Source organism: Opisthorchis viverrini (assembly GCF_000715545.1).
Source record: "Opisthorchis viverrini unplaced genomic scaffold opera_v5_325, whole genome shotgun sequence".
Lineage (NCBI taxonomy): Eukaryota > Metazoa > Platyhelminthes > Trematoda > Opisthorchiida > Opisthorchiidae > Opisthorchis > Opisthorchis viverrini.
In genome coordinates, this window is record NW_008751988.1 from 428,180 (window position 1) to 450,450 (window position 22,271).

The 22,271-nt window shown below is 43.7% G+C and overlaps 1 protein-coding gene across 1 annotated transcript in view; it reads right to left on the reverse strand.

Moving 5' to 3' along the window:
• Positions 1-10,358: 10,358 nt before the first annotated feature.
• Positions 10,359-22,271, reverse strand: part of T265_10067 (hypothetical protein) — a gene marked incomplete at both ends in the record, with an annotated part of 62,691 nt that continues 50,778 nt past the window's right edge. Inside the window, 8 exons of the mRNA XM_009176329.1 lie at positions 10,359-10,756; positions 12,914-13,156; positions 15,681-15,779; positions 16,567-16,871; positions 17,251-17,415; positions 18,776-19,028; positions 19,588-19,641; positions 21,115-21,438. Coding sequence (XP_009174593.1) covers positions 10,610-10,756; positions 12,914-13,156; positions 15,681-15,779; positions 16,567-16,871; positions 17,251-17,415; positions 18,776-19,028; positions 19,588-19,641; positions 21,115-21,438 — 1,590 coding nt within the window. The remainder of the gene's footprint in view (positions 10,757-12,913; positions 13,157-15,680; positions 15,780-16,566; positions 16,872-17,250; positions 17,416-18,775; positions 19,029-19,587; positions 19,642-21,114; positions 21,439-22,271) is intronic.

Sequence of the window (22,271 nt, forward strand, 5' to 3'; positions counted from 1 at the left end):
TCTCCCTCAAGACCATACACAAGTAACTTTGAACGGACTGTTTCATCAACCAACACGTAATATCAATACCATGTGGATCGTGGTTTGAATCAACGGTTGTCATACCAACCGGAGCAAAAGTTCCCGCCGTCCAGCATTTAAACGCATTTATTCTGCTATACGCCTTGGAGCACTTGCGTAAACATTGCTAAAAAAATATACTTATTGGCAAATACTTTGCAGACACATGCTAAATGATTGTATGGGTCAATCAATCCTGTCAATTTGTCAGCTATAAACAGTGTTCCGTAGCACACTGGTTCTAGCTGCCACAGTTTCGATCACCGGAAAGTGGGAAAGTGGAATACACAACCAATCCTTGGAGGCGAAGGTATGCTCAGTTTGTTCGGAAATTGGGTAACTATGCACCGTTCACTGGGTCTGTTTGTTATTCTGACGTCCAAACTGTTGTGTGAGCCAAGCAACTGGAAGTACTCGAATATTTGTGACTCCATTAGTATGCTTCAAACGAAGACATGAGGACAACATCGGTATCACCCGACAGTGGCGACTGAAACTGCTGCATCCACATAACAACCCGGAACGCTACAACATTCATATAAAATCAAACAGCCACGAACTAACAAAATCCCAACAAAAGGCTCCATAGCGCTCAAAAATCTCATAACAAGCGGACCTATATCCTTCTTTGAAGATAAGATTGGTTGAATAAGATGATGACTCTGCTCAAACAGCAACCAATCGATTGACATGCTACGAATGACATGGATATACTGTCAATGAGTAGGCAGCGTCTCAAGACAATTCTTCTTGCAACTAACCGAGAAAAGGGAACTGTTATCGAAAAAACCGTTCAGCTGCAACATCCTTTCGGCACCCAGCTGCCGTTCCACCCGAAGGAAGCGCGAGGGCTGAGATACTGTCAGGTTACGCAAGCCTAGACAGGAGCATTTCGGGTGATGAGATTGGGATGGAACCACGGACCTTCTGATCAGTAAGTTGACGCCTTAACCACTGAGCTATCCCGAGCACAAATCGCTGTCCAAATAGACAACATTAGAAGAGAATTACAGGTGGTCAAAGAAAGCTGTCAGGAGATACCGAAAATAAGCCTGCCTACCTCCAATCCAACTCGTTTTGATGTATGTTTTCCCAACTTTGCCCCATTCTATGGACGATCTTCGCGAATTGCTGGTAACTTTGGCGAATCTCCAAAGTGCGTTGAGTTGACGATTTATTAGGTGGTAGTTCCACTTCTCAAGGAAGCGACAACATCACCAAGAGTTTGGATATTTCCAGTAGCCAGCTGGCCAAACCTTTAACTATTTCAGCCTTGCTCAAGGTGGCGCTCCCATCTGATAACCTGGATACCCACCATTAGTACTAAGGTTGGGCGCCTCGAATTGCATATTGTAAAGTCGACCTTTGGTGGAAAGTTTCCAAGTCTGTGCCTCGTTTTAATCTCTGAGAGTTGTTTGTGAGTCGCACTAAATCTGAACATCAGAGAATATTCACAGATTTACGAGTGACAGTCAGATTAAACTATAACAAAAGCAGATCCCATTTCGTCTGGTCTCATCCATCCAGCAGTAGCAGTGAACGGCTCATCTCAAGTAGGAAGATCAATGTGTTCAGAGAGAGCATGTCGTTGGTAGCACGTACAGCATAAAATTCAGCTTCATGAAACTATTCAAGTTCTCGCAAGTCTCAGAAACCACGTCACACTACTTTCCGCTCATAGAGATGCACGTTCGTGTATCGTCAGACAAGATGAACCATTTCTATCACCGCAATTCGGAACGTAACTTAATTCATTATCAATGTGAAAATTTTCAAGCATGCTTCGCTGACAATGTATACCAAACTGGAAACAAAAATTAACTCAGGCAACCTTCTGAGTCATCGGCTGGATAGTCCAGTTGCGAAATCGCCAGGCGTTTTCATGAACAGCGCGGACAAGTATTAGATGCTACTCACCCAGCGTTTGTGTTGCTACCATGGGCAATGTCAGCAGTCGTTTTCAGCCAACCACTCGAAGGGTAGAAACGAACTGGGGGAGGCTGAACAATTACTTGGCAAGGAGTTGTGGAAGCTATCATCAACAAAGTCAGCTTTACTGGTTATTGTCGTCTCCCTGGAGAAGGACCCCGAGACATCAATGGTTAGAGACACTGTCAGACAAAGCCCAGTCGCTTCTTCAGTGACGCTCGTGCATTCAAGCATTCACAGCTCGCCTCCCAATCTCCCCACTCAAAAGTCCACTGATACCCCTGTATTTATGCATCAATTATATCAGCTCTCACCTGCAATACGTAGCCAACTAACCCACGTTCCCAACATATCGGCGAGCGAAAGTGTGATTGGTATGACCAGTAGAATAATACTACCCGATTAAAACACGAGATTTAAAAGGACTCTTAGTTTTGAGGACCGTACATGGGAAATGCGTAGTGACGTTGTAGGCAAACGAGATCTTCCTTAAATAAAAAAAGCAACATGAATTCCATCTGGGGTTTTTCGCCCCATTATTTGGAAATCACACGTATACACTACTTATCACGTGCTATATCGAGGTGTTCGCCAAGCCAAAGTGTTGCAGTGATTAATTGGACTTTTTTGTTTTTTTTTTCATACAGGAAAATTTTGGTAGCTCCAGTAGAGTAGATGGTCGTTGGCTTGTTCGCTGAGCTGTGCAATTTTATTGCAAACGTTTCATCGCCAATCGAGGTGATATCATCAGTGTGTTATTGGAGAGCGTAGTGGTGCGTAGCAGTGGGTTAGTGGTTGTGCCATTTTTGTGGTTTTACATCCACTCCCTAAGGTTACACCATACTGATGAGATTTAAGACAGCAATCAAATAGACACTACAAGCCTCTTTACCAGGATTTATGTTTAACGGGACAATTAGGAGGCCAAGTCGTACTGTCCTCTGCGATAGGAGTGTAACGGACACTTCCCGGGGGACAGACATGTTCATATTCAAGAAGACAGCGATTTTCATAAAGGAAACTATTCACAAGGTTGCTGGCTGATCTTCGACAGCCCACGACCGGCTTCGTCCTTCTTGGGGCTCATCAGGTAGACGCATTCACCCGAGTTTTCGTCAACCTTATGATCTACTTGAACCCAAATTGCACTGTTTTCGAGAAATACACTCACTTGCAAGAGAGACTCAATCTTTCGTTTATGATATTCTACGACTGAATGTGCCGCACATAGACCGCTTCACGTTTCAGTTAGAACATAATCGAGTTAAGTTATTATATGTTTATAAAGGTCGTGAGCTGTCGAAGAGCTTTCAGCAACCTTGTGAGTAGTTTCCTCTATGAAAATATACTCATCATAATCATCATCATCGACAGCATGACATCAGTGTTAAACACCGATGCTTTACTGCCGTAGTATTGTTAGTTGTGATTGTCATGGTTCTACGAGGGCTGGGATACTGCCAGGGCGTCCACACCTAGACAGGAGGACGATTAGGGTACTCAACCAAAGCCTTTGGCTCAAAAACCCAACCGCAAGGCAGCGGTGTTTGGCGGGAAATGCAAATGCATTACCATTTCCGCGGAACAAGTCGCCAAATGTTCCAACCCCCAACCTGGAGGACCAGGAGACTGTGTTCTTCAGACCTCTAACCATTGACCAACCTGGTATGAGAAACTCTGTGAGTGTCGCGGGACACTCCCCAGTATAGCTCAATGAATCGCTGAAGTGCGCAAACCTTCATACCACGGTAAGGTCCAGTCTCTTCGTGAAAATATACTGCGATATCTCGAATATCGTGCCAACTGAAACATGAGGCGACCTGTGTGCAGCACATTCAGTTGTAAACTATCATAAACGAGAAATGCAGTTGAGTCTCTCGTGAACACCAAATTGATTTGCAAATGAGTATATTTCTCGAAGACAGCGATTTGTTTCATCTTGTGAGGAAGGGCAACCATGACAAGGCCAAATCTAAAGCAGTCTGCTGTGATCACTCGTCGGTTGGCCATAATTGCTTGCAACTTTTGTAATGAGGTTGAAAAACAATCGAATATTTGTCAGGAGCCCAATGCTGTGTCCGAAATGCACAACTGTGCCAAGAATGACACTTACATGACCAACTCCCGGCACCATCTTCTTAGGATTGCCCCTGAAGCAACGTGGGTCAGACTGTTGAGTGAGTGCATTCGGAAATGCTCCTCCGGATAAACTCTATAAACCTCCACGCTGAGGGTAAAATGATTGGTCCAGAAACTTAAGGTGGGTCCCAACAAGCGGCTTTCTTCTTTCGACTCGAGAAGTATCATTTGCACACACAGCACACCTTCCAGTCTTGATGTTTCTTCTGGCAAACTTCTCCCGACTTGCAAAACTTCGTTTCTGAGACTAATTATATCCCATTGTGGCAAAGCACCTCTTCCGCATAGAAAAATTCACCATCCGCACCGTCAGGTTAGTCAATAGAGTTCTCCCCAGCTTTGTTGCTTCTCTGAAAGGAGCAGCCTCGCAATCCCCAAACATGGTTATGCATCACAAAACCGCTTAGGCCACCTTCTGCGCCTTTCAGTGATCCGGAGGTTGTCGCGTAGCGTCCAGAGTGTGAAAACAGACCTGAGTGACTGGGCTAAAAAGGCTAGATTCGTGAGAACAGCAGGATGTATGCGATGATAATGCCGATGACCACCAAAGTACGTCAACAGCGGACAAGAACACATAACTTTGTTGGGATTTATACACACACCTAAAACAAAACTGCGGTAAACATGTCAACAATGGAGAGTTCTGATGCGAACTTTTGAATCGTCTGCGAGAAGTAGAAAGTGCACTCTCCACAGCTCTGGCTCATCACATTCATCCTCGAATTGGATGACTTGGTAAAAGCTGCGTGGTGAAGGCAACATTCTCACTTTCGGATGTGAGCAGAACCTAGTTGGTTCACTATAAAACCAGTCGAGATAAACACACATTGTTACCTGGGTTTTTCCAAACCACAAGCAGCGTTAGGCATACGGAGACCAGGTCTCGAAGGCAGTCATGCTTTCGAGACTATTGTTCGTTTCGGAGAAGCTGCGTGGACTCCTATCATGCTTTGATAAAATCTCGCTTGATTGTTTAACTTTCGACGGTCAAAAAGGTGGTCTGGTCTTCCTGGACAGTGCCTCCTGGACTTCTTCAAAGAATTCCGTCGGTGTGTGTGAACAGAACAGATTGGATGTCTCCCAATACAGAATACAAGAATGGCGAAATACACTCTTACCAATTTGGTTTTGATGGGAAAATCATCTGGATGTTACATTACGCTACAACTTTTTTTTCAAAAGATGCGTTTCACTTTAACCAAATGCCAATTGTTTTACGGTTAAGTTAGGAAGAGTCTGCTGTGATCACTCGTCGGTTGGCCATAATTGCTTGCAACTTTTGTAATGAGGTTGAAAAACAATCGAATATTTGTCAGGAGCCCAATGCTGTGTCCGAAATGCACAACTGTGCCAAGAATGACACTTACATGACCAACTCCCGGCACCATCTTCTTAGGATTGCCCCTGAAGCAACGTGGGTCAGACTGTTGAGTGAGTGCATTCGGAAATGCTCCTCCGGATAAACTCTATAAACCTCCACGCTGAGGGTAAAATGATTGGTCCAGAAACTTAAGGTGGGTCCCAACAAGCGGCTTTCTTCTTTCGACTCGAGAAGTATCATTTGCACACACAGCACACCTTCCAGTCTTGATGTTTCTTCTGGCAAACTTCTCCCGACTTGCAAAACTTCGTTTCTGAGACTAATTATATCCCATTGTGGCAAAGCACCTCTTCCGCATAGAAAAATTCACCATCCGCACCGTCAGGTTAGTCAATAGAGTTCTCCCCAGCTTTGTTGCTTCTCTGAAAGGAGCAGCCTCGCAATCCCCAAACATGGTTATGCATCACAAAACCGCTTAGGCCACCTTCTGCGCCTTTCAGTGATCCGGAGGTTGTCGCGTAGCGTCCAGAGTGTGAAAACAGACCTGAGTGACTGGGCTAAAAAGGCTAGATTCGTGAGAACAGCAGGATGTATGCGATGATAATGCCGATGACCACCAAAGTACGTCAACAGCGGACAAGAACACATAACTTTGTTGGGATTTATACACACACCTAAAACAAAACTGCGGTAAAGATGTCAACAATGGCGAGTTCTGATGCGAACTTTTGGATCGTCTGCGAGAAGTAGAAAGTGCACTTTCCACAGCTCTGGCTCATCACATTCATCCCCGAATTGGATGACTTGGTAAAAGCTGCGTGGTGAACGCAACATTCTCACTTTCGGATGTGAGCAGAACCTAGTTGGTTCACTATAAAACCAGTCGAGATAAACACACTTTGTTACCTGGGTTTTTCCAAACCACAAGCAGCGTTAGGCATACGGAGACCAGGTCTCGAAGGCAGTCATGCTTTCGAGACTATTGTTCGTTTCGGAGAAGCTGCGTGGACTCCTATCATGCTTTGATAAAATCTCGCTTGATTGTTTAACTTTCGACGGTCAAAAAGGTGGTCTTCCTGTTTGAGACAGTGCCTGCTGGACTTCTTCAAAGAATTCCGTCGTTGTGTGTGAACAGAACAGATTGGATGCCTCCCAATACAGAATACAAGAACGGCGAAATACGCTCTTACCAATTTGGTTTTGATGGAAAAAGCATCTGGATGTTACATTATGCTAGGAATTTTTTTCAAATGATGCGTTTCACTTTGATCAAATGCCAATTGTTTTACGGTTAAGTTATGAAGTGTATACAAAAAACATCCCGCAAGAATTGACATCCACCTGTGTGAACAATTCGTGCCACTACAGAATCAATAATGTCTACTGTAAACTCAGGTGTCACGTGACCGTCAGTCGGACAGTGACCCAGTAAACAAACAGTGCCCAGTGGTGAACACTGGAATACAGCGGTGTTTCCGATAGTGAAAAAGACGGACAGATTAGATGTTCGTTTGACGCTTGATGAAGTCAAGCGAAGCTAGAACAGACAAACAAAGTGCGAATTTCGTTCATACATTTTTTTAGCATTTTTTTGGATTCTTCATGCTATCCTTCGGCTATCCTTCAGACATGAAAATCTTCGTCTCCTTGCTGTATCACTCGAACAGAAAAGAGACCAAATCGGTAGTAGTTGAGTTTTGTCTGTGAGCTTCACTTCATTTTACTTACCCAGAAGAGCAGAACGAACTGGTTTCTCATCACATAAAACAACCCTGGTTAATACGAATGAACACCAGTATATGGTGGGCTCAGTTCGTATCTTTTGCCCATCCCGTGCTAAGGCAATGAAGCGATTTCGCTTGTGACTGTTTCGAGGTGGTGTGGTGAAAAACCAGGACAGAGTAGGCGTAAAAATTGCGTTTGTACAGGATTCTAACCAACTCCAGATACCATATCTAATTCACAACAGAGATATAAATAAACGATAAAAAAAAGGTTTGTTTGCCAAGAGCATGTCTATTCATGCAGGGAGATTTCTCCAACCAAATCGGTAGTAGTTGAGTTTTGTCTGTGAGCTTCACTTCATTTTACTTACCCAGAAGAGCAGAACGAACTGGTTTCTCATCACATAAAACAACCCTGGTTAATACGAATGAACACCAGTATATGGTGGGCTCAGTTCGTATCTTTTGCCCATCCCCTGCTAAGGTAATGAAGCGATTTCGCTTTTGACTGTTCCGAGGTGGTGTGTGGTGGAAAACCAGAACAGAGTAAGCGTAAAAATTGTGTTTGTACAGGATTCTAACCAACTCCAGATACCATATCTAATTCACGACAGAGATATAAATAAACGATAAAAAAAAGGTTTGTTTGCCAAGAGCATGTCTATTCATGCAGGGAGAGTTCTCCACTTGGAAAATATCAGTGATTTGTTCGACTTGGAAGCAAAGATTAGCAGTCTTCTCAGATTTCGGTTGAAATGGGACTTTATGTTTGCTGTATAACTTTAAAATGTGGATATGGTGTGAAGTTTCTGTCTTCTGCTCAGTTCTGGTTCTTCTTCGGACATAAATCTCAACTCAAAGAAGGCGTGAATGTTTCAGATAGGGGAGTGTTTCCTAGGAAAAAGTAGCTGAAATCCCACTCTCTAAACAATGAACACCCCGAGGCTTGCTCCAAAAATCAGATTCGTAGAGGAATCTCTATGATCTACTATCCAGACTGTTCCATTCCAGCTCAGGTTGCGATTCTCTGTACGTTTGAGATCTAGCTTCAGACAGTCAAGCAGAGACGTATGTTGGTTTATTCCGTTCTCAACAGAACATCACGATATCTTATAACGCGACTCGATAATTGTTATAACTTGCTGGACGGTAGTGCAACTCTGTGTCGGTCCCTTGGCTTCCTGCTCCACCCACTATGGTATAGCAAAAGGCACGGTAGCTGTACACAGCCCTTTATGGAGACAAAGGAAAATCAGTACAACTGTTTATATATAGGGTAGTCACAGAGTGTTCCACAAGGTCGTGCCAGAATGTCCGTGAGGTAGAGGAATCTCTATGATCTACTATCCAGACTGTTCCATTCCAGCTCAGGTTGCGATTCTCTGTACGTTTGAGATCTAGCTTCAGACAGTCATGCAGAGACGTATATTGGTTTATTCCGTTCTCAACAGACCATCACGATATCTTATAACGCGACTCAGTTAATACTCAGTATTAACCATATCCTTTGTATGGAATGACTGTTTGGTAGAGTCAGCCATTTTCACCAACTGATGTCAGCTTTGGACGAATTTAGCAGAATAGTCCGGGCACCTTATCGAACCCTTAAGGAATACAATTCTAGAATGCCCAGTGATGGGCAGTGAATTAACAGAACTCTCAAAAGCTACATGCGCATAATACTGCCCCGGTATTCAAGCTATCATTATTTAAGCACACTTCTATTCGGTTCATTTATTCACTACTTTTGGAACCGGCACAAGGCTGCATTCTGAAGGATTGCAAACAGGTATTTTGCTCCAAGACGGTACGACTATATCATACCACGCTTTTCTATGCCATACCGCACTATACTTTACTATACCATGCCATGTTATAGTGGTTAGGACGCGAACTTAGTGACAGGAACGTCTGTGGTTTTAACCCAACCTCGGCATCTCGAATGTTTCTGTCTAGGTTTGGTCAACCTGGAAGTATCTCCGTCCTTGTGCTCCCTTCGGGTGGCATGGCAGCCAGGCAGTGAAAATAGCGTTAGGGCTGAGTAATCGTTAGTTGTTATGCCATCATTTTATTATTATTTTACTTCATGATACCATATCATACCGTCTGATGCAGAGTCTAAAGCTAAAGTCTAAACTATATGGTCGTATTGGACAGCCAGTTGTCACCCAGAGGACTGTTACATACACGCTTGGCTGAGCCAGTCGTCAGACTGAAACGAAACGAATGACATCTCCAAATCACCGAGTGACGTCAGCTGATAACTCAAATTGCCATAGAGTTATACACCTCTGAAATGCTTCGAAGTTTCAATGGGTAGGAAGCGACTATCGGTTCAGCTTTACATTGTCAGTTCCTCTCCAATGGCACTAGTCACTTGAGATATTATTATAGACAGCTATCAATCGTCGGTTCAGTGAATGAAGGTGCATAAGTCATGCACCTACACTAATAGGAATCGTCAGGACGGTCAGATTCCAGAAAGCAACCACTGAGTGCCCGAAATCTACTGAGACTCTCAGCTCCGCTAGATGTTGACCGGACAAACAACGCCCCCTCCCAATATGCAGCACTTCACAGCCTTGTATCGAACCCAGACAGCGCGAGTCAGATCACAAAACGCCCTCGTAATATGCAGCGCGTTGCAGCCTCGTACCAGAGCCAGACCGCGTGCGTCAACATTGGACCAAGTTCAGACAGTGTCCTCTAATAAGTAACTTGAGACCGTTGTATTTTCTTATTCGCACGCAGTCACGCTGTCGTGCTTGCTTGTGTTCCCTTCTGTGAGTTTTTTTCGGCATTAGGCACTGGAGCGGGTCAGCAGTCAGATATAACAGAATTAGCAGATATAACAAGTATGTATGACTAGCACTCCACCATCAGCCTAACGGCTACCTAAACTGCTGATCAGCCACAAAGACGGAAAACTCTATCCAGAATATTGTTATCCGATGCACACTTGAAGAATCTTGAACCGGAGGACTAAAAACTCCTACGGCGATTCGTAGGTTCTCGGCAACTTCATGGAGCACTTTCAAACGTTCCAGCTACTTGGGATGGCGACAATACTCAGTGCAGATATGTCATTCACCGAGCCACGCTTTTGCCTCACCAGTACGTGTGGAATCCATAGGTATTTGAAGGTAGGTATGTTTAGCAATGCAGAATGAAGCCAAATCTGAACAACTGTGTCAAAAATGTTCTATTCAGTTTGATCAAACGGCGCAGGAAGCAAACGAAACCACTCATAAACGGAAAAGCGCAACAGTCCTATTTGAAAGTCAAATAATGATAATAGCAGAGGAGACTGCTTTTTTTCTGTTGCCTCCGTGCGTCCGCTAGTAAGTCAATATGGACTGGCCGTCTGTAGGGCAGATTTTTTCAGTTGTGTACACGAAGGAAGTAAGTATATTGTCTCTTTCTGGAAACAAATGCATCAACTGAAACAGACGGAGTCTACGTAATAACCAATCTCCTGGTCTGTATCGCCAAATTCGATCAGTTGAAAGTCCAAGATGGGCAGCATTTGGGTCTCTCGGGCAATGAATTCAAACACACTGGTGGATCGATGCGATGCCCGCTCCTGAGTTGTAGAAAGAATAAGAAGGTAGTGTTGATAAGTGTTATACTACATCACACGTGACATCTCGACTATTTGTATGTTCACCATACATGCTCACCACGAATCTGGTGTTCTTCCAGAGTGGCCCCGCAAAGTCACTGCACAGATAATTCAGGGTGTAATTAATGGCGGGGATCAATTCGCCCTTTTATTGGGTGAATGAAGACTAACACACGGTAATCTTCTACAGACCGTTTGTTAATGATGAGCAGAAGTGAGAAGTGGCAACTTCATCAAAAAAAACTTGTCACGTGTTTTATGCTGGGTTCCAGTCTGTCGAAAGCAAAAATGCTGTTAAAAAGAATTGTTCTCATTAACTTCTTACTGGACAGGTAAGCCAGATCAACGGCAACAAAGCATCATTCATTCGGCCACACATTAGAAGGAGTCGGGAAATCCACATTCAACGACTGTCAGGTACATATGGGAAGATTTTCTGTTGAGAAAGGGTCGCTGGTTGTAGGGGGCGATAATTAGAACGTCTGTTACGCTGAATTTTCATGCCCCACCTTCCATGACAATCAACCAAAGGCGAATCCCACCAGCGCTATGTATTTAGATCGATTAATCCCATGTGCTCAGCCTATATGATTTAGCGTCCAAGGCGTGAAGGCGTTCAAGGTTTTATTTCTCAGCAGACGAAATTGATGTATACAAGTCAGAAGCCACCTTTCAAATCTTCATGAAACTGTCTTGTTTTTATCATTTTACCTCTAATATATTATTCGTACTTCGTGAGTTAAAGGCTGGCTTCAATGGGCATCCGTTCATTTAAGTAGCACCACACACACTACTGTAAGAGATGTAAGTAGGAGAAAATAAAAGGCGGAAGGATTATTTTGTTGGCTCACGCGGATATATTTCAGGTGTTGATGGTTGCGGGATTTTGTAAACTACACACTCACTTGACTCTCGTTTGAACAATTGTCTTTTTGTCCTGGCGTAATCATTCTGGCGTGTCCACACCAGAGGTAAGTAGTGGATTTTTTCAACTTTTCAAAAACTTAACCAAATTTATACTAGTCTGTGGGAATGAGATATTGGAGATCGTTTCAGAAGGACTTGCTAAACAGTCGGTAGTTTTTCACTGGGCAACGTTTTGCTTTTGACGAAAATGCCTAACCTGATGAAGCTCTTGTGTCAAAAACGAAACACTGTTCAATTAAAAACTACCGGTTCCTTACCTTGCAATTCTGAAACGATGACTTCTCAATCGGTTTTAAACTTTTTTCCAAAATCTTGGAGATGGTATTTATGGGGATGGAATGTGGTTACTCCTGAAAAACAACAGACTATTTTGTTTTAGTGGGGATCATCGCCTGACCGCCAATACACAATTTTGAAGCCCGATAGGACAAACTACTCAAAAGGCTGCTGACGATCTGCTTCGATCTTTTTATGGAATATCATGTTGACACGGTGTATGATTCTTATCATCCTTATGTCCATATTGAACCCAAGTTGGATGCAATTGGCCAAATACACTCATTCGCTCACTGATGTGGGCTCAACTCACCTGAACTATAGTCGATCAACTCGTCTACAATATTACTCAACTGAGTTCGCTGCCTCATTTTTCATTTGTTATGATATCCACAATATCGAAGTGTGTCTTTAGTTTGCATACCAGTGTACTTCAGAACCTGCGTAAAATTTGAGCTCAGATAGGACAAAGGGATAACGAAAGCTCAGGGACTGATGATGAGCCTCAAGAAGGGCGAAACAGGTTTGGGGCTGTCGAAGAACTTTCAGCACCCTCACAAGCGATGTATTCCATCAAGAAATTATACTGAAACTTTTCGAATACCGAGGCAAGCGAAACGCGACTTGGCTCTATAATACCATAAACAACACATTCGGCTCGGAATCTATAGGGTATCCTGGTGAGACCAGATTGTTTTGCGAACTAGTCCACCAACTTCCCATCCCAGTTACAACGTTCGTAAGACTGTTGGCTGTGTGGTGCTGCAAAAAGTGGTGAAATCTTTTGAGAGGAGGGAAACGCGGTCGTTCTTACTATACCACTCGATCAGCTCCAAAAGCAAGGTGGAACAACCACAGCCCATCTTCGTGAAAAGAACTTGTTTGTATTGGCTCCTCTGGCCTGAGTTGACTCACCATACATTCGTCACGCACTTTGACCTCTAAAAGCATAGTTCCGCTTGCGGCTCGTACTCGTCTGTCCTCGTAGGTGTTTATTTCGACCTCGTTGAACAGACGAGCTCGCACGGCTGATTTGTGATTCCTTTGCTTCGTGTCGTAGTAGACTGCCGTGTTCCGACACAGGAAAGTTACCGATTGTTCTGCTGTCTGGTGTAGCATTTGTAAGTAGCGAATCTGATTATGGGGTGCATAGTACAGCTACAAAGAAAGTGAAAACAAAAATGCTTGTTAGTCAGAGTTCCTTTCGAGGATTCGTTTGCATAAACTAAGGAGACTCCATTTAAAATACCTTTGCTTAACTGAGGCAGTTTTTCAAATTATGAAAATTCGAATGCTCCCATCTGACCGGATAGTTTCCCTTATAAACCGTGTACCTTCTCTTATGTACATACAATAAAATTCTTCTAGAAAAAGAATAGCTGAAATCTTTCGGATTCTGTGTAATGTACATATCTAAATAAACTTGTGTTTTGGGCCAGTCATTATGTCAGTGAAACCTGTGGAGGGCCCAAGAGCAGTGTCATCATTTCTCGGGCTCGTTGGTTAGCGTAGTCTCTGAAGTGCTCTTGAGATTGTTTCCTAATTAAACGATAAACACTCGCGTGGAAATTAAATTGGTGTTGTCTCTAAAACCAATTCTTGGTTATGAGAACGCCTGATGAAGGCTATCACGGTAGCCACTGTTTCGATGTGAAAGAACTTCCCGTTGATCGTAATATGAGTATTGCATTTATCTGTACAAAAAATTCTCAGGCGCGGCTCAAAACGCGTCTGCTGTGCACCAGAGGATCAGTAGTCAGATACTTATAAATTGCACCTTTGACAAACAAGATAAACCTATCGGATTTGTGACTTCAGTAAAAACACCTCAGGATCATGGCTTGGGCCATTAGGCAAGATCTGGAACAGTCATACAGTATTTTCCATTCGAAACTGATGCCAGTTGACAACCATGTAGTAAACCAGTAAGAGCAGACCAATTTCGACTCCGAGCCTTCAAAGTTAGGACCTTTCTCGATGGGGATGGACTTCATATACCTGTAGCAATGACCAAACTGATCTCAGAAAAACCACCAGTTTTTCTCAACTTTCATGAGACTGTCGAAGGGAAAGTGGACTAGGGTGGGAGTAGTAGATGGAAGGACATCAGGACGAAGCAAACTGTGAGGATGTGGGGATAATGATCATTCTTCCTCAACTTTGGAGTTTCTTCTACTTTCCCCATTCTGTATGTACCATTCTACGATGTCTAATCTAAAAGATCACCCTGAGGAAACCTGTCATCACATACATACGGTCAATTGACCAGTTCTTCCATGTAGATAACCTCAACCCTTAAACCGGTGGCAACAGGGATGAGAAAAAGAATAAGCGGTCTCTCAGGAATATAGCTACGAGAGTTAGTGATTGATATTTGAAATACTAATGACAGCTAATGTGTGTGGTCTTTTAGGTGCCTTGCCACCGCTGGACACAAATGAAGGGTTGAAGTACTAGCGAGTAGCGCAAGCCTGAACTACAGTAATGGGAAAAACGGATTTGGAATCAGAACACGCACTTTTCAGCCAGTAGATTTATGCCTTGGCCGTCTAACCAGCTGAATCGGTGTATAGCGCAAGCCTGAACTACAGTAATGGAAAAAACGGATTTGGAATCAGAACATGCACTTTTCAGCCAGTAGATTTATACCTTGGCCGTCTAACCAGCTGAATCGGTGTTTGCTTACAATGTGTGCAGTTCTGGAACGTCCGACCACGAATAAGTGGTCTGAAAGTGGAGAGCCGTCCGCCTCCAATACATGGATGACAGCACCTGTCGGACTATGTCAAACACGTCTCACGCATCATCTCCCATGATGAGGTCCTCCTCAAAACCCTTAAACCGTAAATTTCGTCCACAAGACGCGCTGAATCAGTCTTCGAGGCAGTAGGGTAATTTTTTAATCAGGGCTACTCAATTATCTCCTCCCCGTGTTAATTATATTCCCGACATATTGCTCGGTTATAGGACACTATTAAATTCTTGAATCCCTTCGGTAATGCAGTGACTCAATCACTTCACCACAAGAGGTCGTTTTTGAAAATCTTTTCCCCTATTTCAACGTTTTTATCAAGCCTATTTGGGCCCCAGGTGACCTTCACTGAGTGCTCAACGCTAATGGGCTGCTTGTTCAACTGTCGGGTACCGCTAGAAATTCGCCACAAAAAAAGCAAATCGCGACGCATTTCCAACTTCTCCAGGTTGACGTGAAATTTCCATAAAATACGAGTGGAAAAAAATCACTGCAAGTAACAAGGGATAAGCAAAGTACGCATTCCCATTTATGATTTATGACAGAGCGGTCTTTGCAGTCGTTCAGGCATGACTTATTGCGTGTCTACTTTTGCCAAGCTTGTACATCCTGAGACAGCGGGTTGTATGCATCATTTTCAAGGAACAGTTGTTCGGTTTAGAATCCAGATGTTCGAATGACTGTTGGAAAAATTACATGCCCTAATATTTTCTGTTTTCTTCATGCATTCCTGGAAAAATGAACTAAGAAGCAATTCTTCAAACTGAACACGCTAAATTTTCAAACCACACCAAGCTAACTAGCTGTTAAAAGATTCTACCTAGACTGGTGGCAAGAAATTAAAACTAGTCGGCTGAAGTCAAAATCTGTCAAATTAAAGCAAACAGTTATCAGTTCTTCACAGAACAACCGATTTCAATTTGAACTCACCTGTGTTCGGGTGAAGTTTTGATTTGGAATCTGTGTCTTCAGTCTTGAGAACCACCATTCTTTTTCTCGGTCTGTCTTCTTGAACTGCGTCAGCGGTAACTGCAAAGAGGGAGAACGGAAACGACAAGTCGAGTTACTTAACCCCAAAAACCTCACGCATCAGGTTGAACTTCTCTGCTGCTTCCTGTTTCGACACAGAAAACCAACTACACAAGCTGGATGAGAAATCAAAGAATTCCTGACGCCGCACTTTGAAACAATCGGTTTTTGATTCTAGATTAGAATAAGGGTGATGCCGTCTACTGGAATGAAAATTAATGTTCAGAACATCAATCTGGACAAAATTATCCGGCATTTTTGCACAAAATATGCTAGGAATAGTACTTTATGGGGTACTACTTATTGGTTCGCTAAACGCGACTCCAGAGATCATCTTTAACGCTTCCCTGTTTGACATCGCGGCTCTTCTCGTTAATTTGAACCGAGTTTCTCTTTCAAGACCAAAGAGTATTTATATTCCTATTGCTTTGGAAGCTCCGCGTTGAAGCCAGTTTCACTTTTGGACGGCCAAAAGCGCCGATAAAAACAAAGTATCGGATATTCCTTGTCCTTTCAAGATATGGAACTGAACCAACACTGTTCATTTATGTAATATCAACATTTTGTTGTATGTTTAACACCATACTTTAACACAGCCCACGCTGTCAAAATGAGAACAGATGCGTACAACTTTCTTTAGTGGCCACTTGAGTCGCGCGCCTTGCACATCGGACGTTTGCATTGCTATCCATATTGCCACCACTTAGCCGGGTGTGCGATTATGAGCCCATGATTGAAGTTATACACATTTCGGATACCAGAAGTAAAGTTAAAGCCAAAGGCTCACCGTTTGTGACTCAGGAATTGGCTGAATACAAGTCTGTGCTGTCTTGCCATCTCTGAAACGGCACTCTGCCAAAAACGCATCCACTTTGGAACCGAGATTAGGATCGATCCAGTATTGTCCAAACTTGAGTGTTTCAGGAGCTTCAGATGAACGAAGAATGTCACGACAGTGCCTGGCTGGATACTGTCTCGTTCCGGCTGGTCGATCAAACATATTCAACGAATTCTCCAAATTTTCTATTCGTTCATACACGCGACGAAGTACAGCGCCGATGGACGGGACGTTGCTGGGTGTGATGGCCTCGTCTGGAACAGGGAAACAGATTGAAACGTATGGCTGGTGATTCTCTTGTGGCTACAAATGATGTAATGGGCTAGCAAACTGAACATGCTTCTGCTGGAACTAGTTTGGTTTGATGAGTTTGCTAAGTTGAGCCAAACCAAACAAAAATCGTTCACTGATAGAGTATCCGAAACCGGGTGTTTGGACAAAACAGTGTCAGAGCGGACCAACTGAGAGTTAATCGTATGAGTATTGTTTTGAAAGGGGAGACAGGATTTATGACCCTACGTGCATATTCTGATGACCCTAAGGTCCTTTGGAACTCTCAATCTGCCTATATGAACAGTAATATTTAAGCAGAAAAGTCGTAGAAACTACTGAAGGAGAAGGGGAGACGCTTACCTGGATCCTGTTTTGTCAAACTAGAGTCCACACTTCGTCTTGCGCGTGGCATATCTTCGAATCTATAGTATCCTTCACTGACATCAAGGATTTTAATCGCCCCGGGAGGACCGGGTGGACCCATTGCGCCAGGTGCTCCTTTGGCTCCTTGTGGTCCAGGTGGACCTATGTTCCGACCAAAAGAATGGAATGCTTCTCAGTTGATGCAAAACCGGTCTTTTCTTATCATTTTTAATAACCGTTACAGAACGAATACAGTCAAAAAGCTGTCAAGTCTAGGAGGATTCATGCTTAAAACATAAATTTATACCCCAAGCAAAAAAGTTTTAATTATCAGAAACCTACAGTTTGGAGTACCTACACAGTTTGAAGAGAGTCAGATATGCAAAAACAGTATTCAGTGGTTAGCTTTTGACCACAATAAAGATTTGTGATTGACTGCGCAAAACCTGTGGCATGACAAGTTAGCATGGCTCCAGTCAACCAGTAACCTTGAGATGAGACAACGCCCTTCGTTCCTTTGGATTATTTGCACGCCTAATATACGAGTGCAGAAGAATGGGCAAAAGAAATTATTGGTTCGCAGTTGCGATGGCCACCCAATTAGACGGCCAATCTCCAGCTTGAAGAGCCAAAGGATCGGTTTCTAGAACCGACCGAGGAGCGAGCATTTCAGTGCTTCATAACGATGGAAAAAACACCAATTACGGCCATTTTGACTATGCTTTAGGGGTTCTGTCTTATGAGAATCACTCTACATCAAGGGCTAATGTATATGTCTGGTTTCTAGGTGCGAGATATATATGTCCCAGAGTCGATAGCACCGCAGCATTGCGAAAAAGGGATATATATCCTCTCCAAAAGGAATTGATTTGAGGTTCAGTGTCGTTGCTGTTGGAAAAGCGGTTCAGCTTCACTTGCAAAGGTTTCCTACGGAATCAAAGTAGATTAGCTGATCTTATACCATCTGCTTCTGTAATAAAGCCAGAATTCTATTTGTTCTGTTCGGATTTCTGTATGCCGAATATAGTATAACTTTATTCATTTTGTAGAAACTATTGGGCGAAAACCGTACTATAGAGAGAGGACTAGATGGCTCACGAGTTCTCCAGAAACATTCTTTAAAGTACACTTCCTTAAAACAAAGCATGGCATTTGTTTCCTTTCAAGCCAATCACGGAAAGCCGATTGATCTCAATCACATAATGAAAGAAAGGTCATAGAATTTGTGGTACCATTTGAATAGTTTCTTTACTATGCATCAAAACTGTCATCAAGAAGTACAAAACTTGTGCTGTGAGGAATTACCGAGTGGTATGACTGTCTCTGCCTGCTGCGCGCATTCAAATGACCCACTTGAGGAGAACGTGGATGCGACGTAAGGAATCCCAAATAAACCGCAAATCTAACACTTCACAGCGGCTGAAACCTATATGTTTCATTCTGTTTTCATGAGCAGGGAAATTTCGGAAGGAAACGCAGTCTAGTGCATATTATCCATTAGGTTTGAAAATGAATGACTTACCGATAGGTCCAGGATATCCGGGAGATCCTTCTGGGCCTTCCGTACCTGGTGGTCCAGGAGGGCCAGGTCTCCCTTCCGGACCTTGCGGACCCATTACACCCTTTGGCCCAGGTGGTCCACGTTCCCCACTGAAACCTGGAATGCCCTTTTCTCCTTTGGGTCCAGGGGGACCCATTGGACCGATTGGACCATCGGCGCCTTTAATTCCCTTTGGACCAGGTTTACCAGCTTCCCCGGGATCTCCATGAGGACCCTCGTTAAATGAAAAAAATTCAAGATTATAGGTTGGGCAATGATTCAGTTCTTAGCAAGTCGAGCATCAACTGATAATCCCCTTCTAACCGAGATTGTTTCTTCTGTTGACTCAGCTAATACATGGTTGACTAATATGTTTCGAACACTGAACCGAAAATACCTAGTGAGGTAAGAGCGTTACTGTGCATTTTCTTAGAGTTACGTCTTCCTCATCGTACGGCAGTGAAGCATCACCATTGAACACTGATGTCATGCTGTCGATGATGATGATGATCTTCCTTATATTTTCCTTTTGAGTATAGGACAGGCAGAAAGACCTCAAAGGACAAAATAACGCCTCCATTGCCGGAAAGGCCTCAAAGGACAAAATAACGCCTCCATTGCCCTCTTAAGTTGACGCGAAAGCTGGCATGAAAGGCTATCGTTCAGCTTACTTTTACTCAGGACGAGTATGGATCGATATATTTGGAGATAATGCTCAAAGATGCGAGCGTCACACACACTAGCTCAATGTGGGAAACTTCATTTGATTTGTCAGCTTACTAAAAGCTACTTACTGTTACACCGTCTGGCCCGCGATCACCTTGACTGCCAGGTAGTCCAACTGAGCCCTGCAATAAAATGAATGGAAGCAAAAATGTCTGTGGTAACAACAAGGGAAATTCGGAAAAATTCCGATTGAGATATCGTTCTGTAAATGAAGCCCATCTATAAGGAATATCTTATGAAAAGCCTTTACATCCCTACTAAGGATTCTCAGCAGTGCGTGGCTCAACAAACTCAACGGATTTTCGAACTCGCGATCTCCTGTCTAGTAGCCCGCACACTTAACCGCCCAGCTCAGCCAGATAAACAGCAGTGTGATTAGCTCGCAGTTAGACTGGGTGTAACGCTCCTCATTGTACAAAACGAGTTGAACTTCCTTTTAAGAAGTTGTCGCTCGATTAACTAGCCAACATGTGACAATGTAAATCAGTCTCCGTGGGATGGGTGATGTCTAACTGTGGGTTAATCACAATGCTAATGGGCCGCTTGTGGTCGAACGGTTGCGGGTTGGAGACTCTCCGGAGTTTCGCGAGATACGCAGTGTTGATAACTCCCAAAAAGGATAAAGACGATCGTACAGTGCCTCTCAGTTTTTAAGCATAGATTGGATTTTGTAGAACGTGCTCACATTTGCCCAGAATACTGATCACTTTGTTCTAACGACGATAAAAAAGCAGCACTAGCTAATAGTTACTGATAATTTTTCTCAAACTGTAAAAAGCTGAACGTGATTGATGGTTTTTTGATGCCAGGATTGGAGATATTTCATTCAGCTGTCCACAAGGTTCATTGAATGAAAAAACGATTACTTGTCTCTGACCAGAATCTTCACATGATAACAAGTGACGCAAAACTGGCGAACACCTATTATGGAAGAAAAGCAACCTGTGGACCGAACACTTTGTCAGAGAAGACTATAAGCCAAGAATATCTCTAGAATGCAAGCAGACCTCTAAAGTTTATAGTTTACATACTATTAGAAAGGGCCGTGCCGTATGCTACACATTACTGTCGACTGCCTGATAGTTTCATCCTGAATCAAACACCAAAAGATTGACGGGCATCAGGACAATTCTGAGCTGCAATCATGCAAACTGCTTGAGTGAGTTGTGAACGAACAGAGAATTCGTCCAGCTGACCTAGAATTCAATTGAGGTATCGTCAGTGATACCAACAGGCTCGAGGCCAGTGGGATCTGAACCACACTGGACTATTAAATTAGGGCAGTACAGCAGTATACACCACTAACCCACCGCTACGCACAACTACGCACTGATGATGTCACCTCGATCGGTGATGAAACGTTTGCAGCCAAATCGCCCAGCTCAGCGAACAAGCCAACGACCATTATACTGCATGTTTCGTCTCTTGTATCAAGGTTCATTCAGTAGGCATTTGGTTTCGCCTGCGTATTCAAGCGGAGGTTTTGTTATCAATCCTGCGGTGAGTTCAAAAGATTTCGTTTCTGAGGAAAAACAGCAGCTGATGTGGCGGCACACTTTACCTGCTATAAAAGTTGAAACAAGCTCTGAACTTACCGGTTGGCCACGCGGTCCCATAGCACCTGGTGGACCTCTGGGTCCACTGGCGCCAATAGGACCACGTCTTCCAGGTTCACCTGGTGGCCCGACTTCTCCGGTTTCCCCTTTCACTCCCTTCTGACCCCGAGGACCATCTGGACCCTGTGGTCCCGTCATGCCCGGCGAACCTTCTGGTCCAGGCGGTCCCGGTGCTCCACGACTCCCGGGCTCACCAGGCTTTCCGCGTGGACCCAGAGACCCATCTTCTCCGACACCGCCAGGAGCTCCTTTGGCACCTTGGGGACCTTTAACACCTGCAGGTCCGGGCAATCCTGGAGGGCCCTAAAGAACGGGAAAAGTGTCAAGTAAATAGTAGGCTGTTTCAACCCAAACACCTGGTTGCCTTGAGCCTTTGTTCTGAAAACTGTAATGGTCCTGCAGCCATGTATAACTTTACTCATCAAGGTACACGCGTACATTCACAGAACATATCACATTGTATCAAGCCCGTTTAGCACAAGAAAATTATCCGAATGATGCGATGAACAGGAAAAAACTTGAGTGAATATCGGAAGCAGAAATAAAGACTGACAGTAAACTAAACAAAGGGCTACATGAAAGTGTTTAGCTCTGTAACTCCATTTGTGGGATAATTACGTGATGTGAGTTGTGAACTCTCGCTTCAGTTCTTGGTACTTTTTTCTGGTTTACACCAATTTTCACAAATAAGATGCTTCGGGTCGGACAGTACTCTGATGGCCTAGCCTTTGTTGTGCGATCATTGTACGCAGAAGTGTGCTGAGATATCCTGTTCTGGAAACTATCGGCGGACTTTGTCATGCAATGAAACTACACACAGGAAAGTATAGAAACATCCATTCAGCTTCACGTTTATGTCGCTTCAACACTGAAGGTATCGTAGCCTTTTGAATTCACCGCAAACCGCCACAGTGCGAACGGCCAACTCTTATGTTACACTGTCGGTGCTGAAACAATCCGCAATGTAGGTGTACTTCTCAACACGTTCCAACTTGCCGTTCAGAACAACATGCCGGAGGCCACTTTCTACCAATCAAATAGCATCAAGCTGCACTTGAAAGGAATAGAGTGTGTTCCGAAATGCCGAACTGAGTTTGAGAGGTTATCCAAGACGTGTTGTACAGCCTGATTCGTAT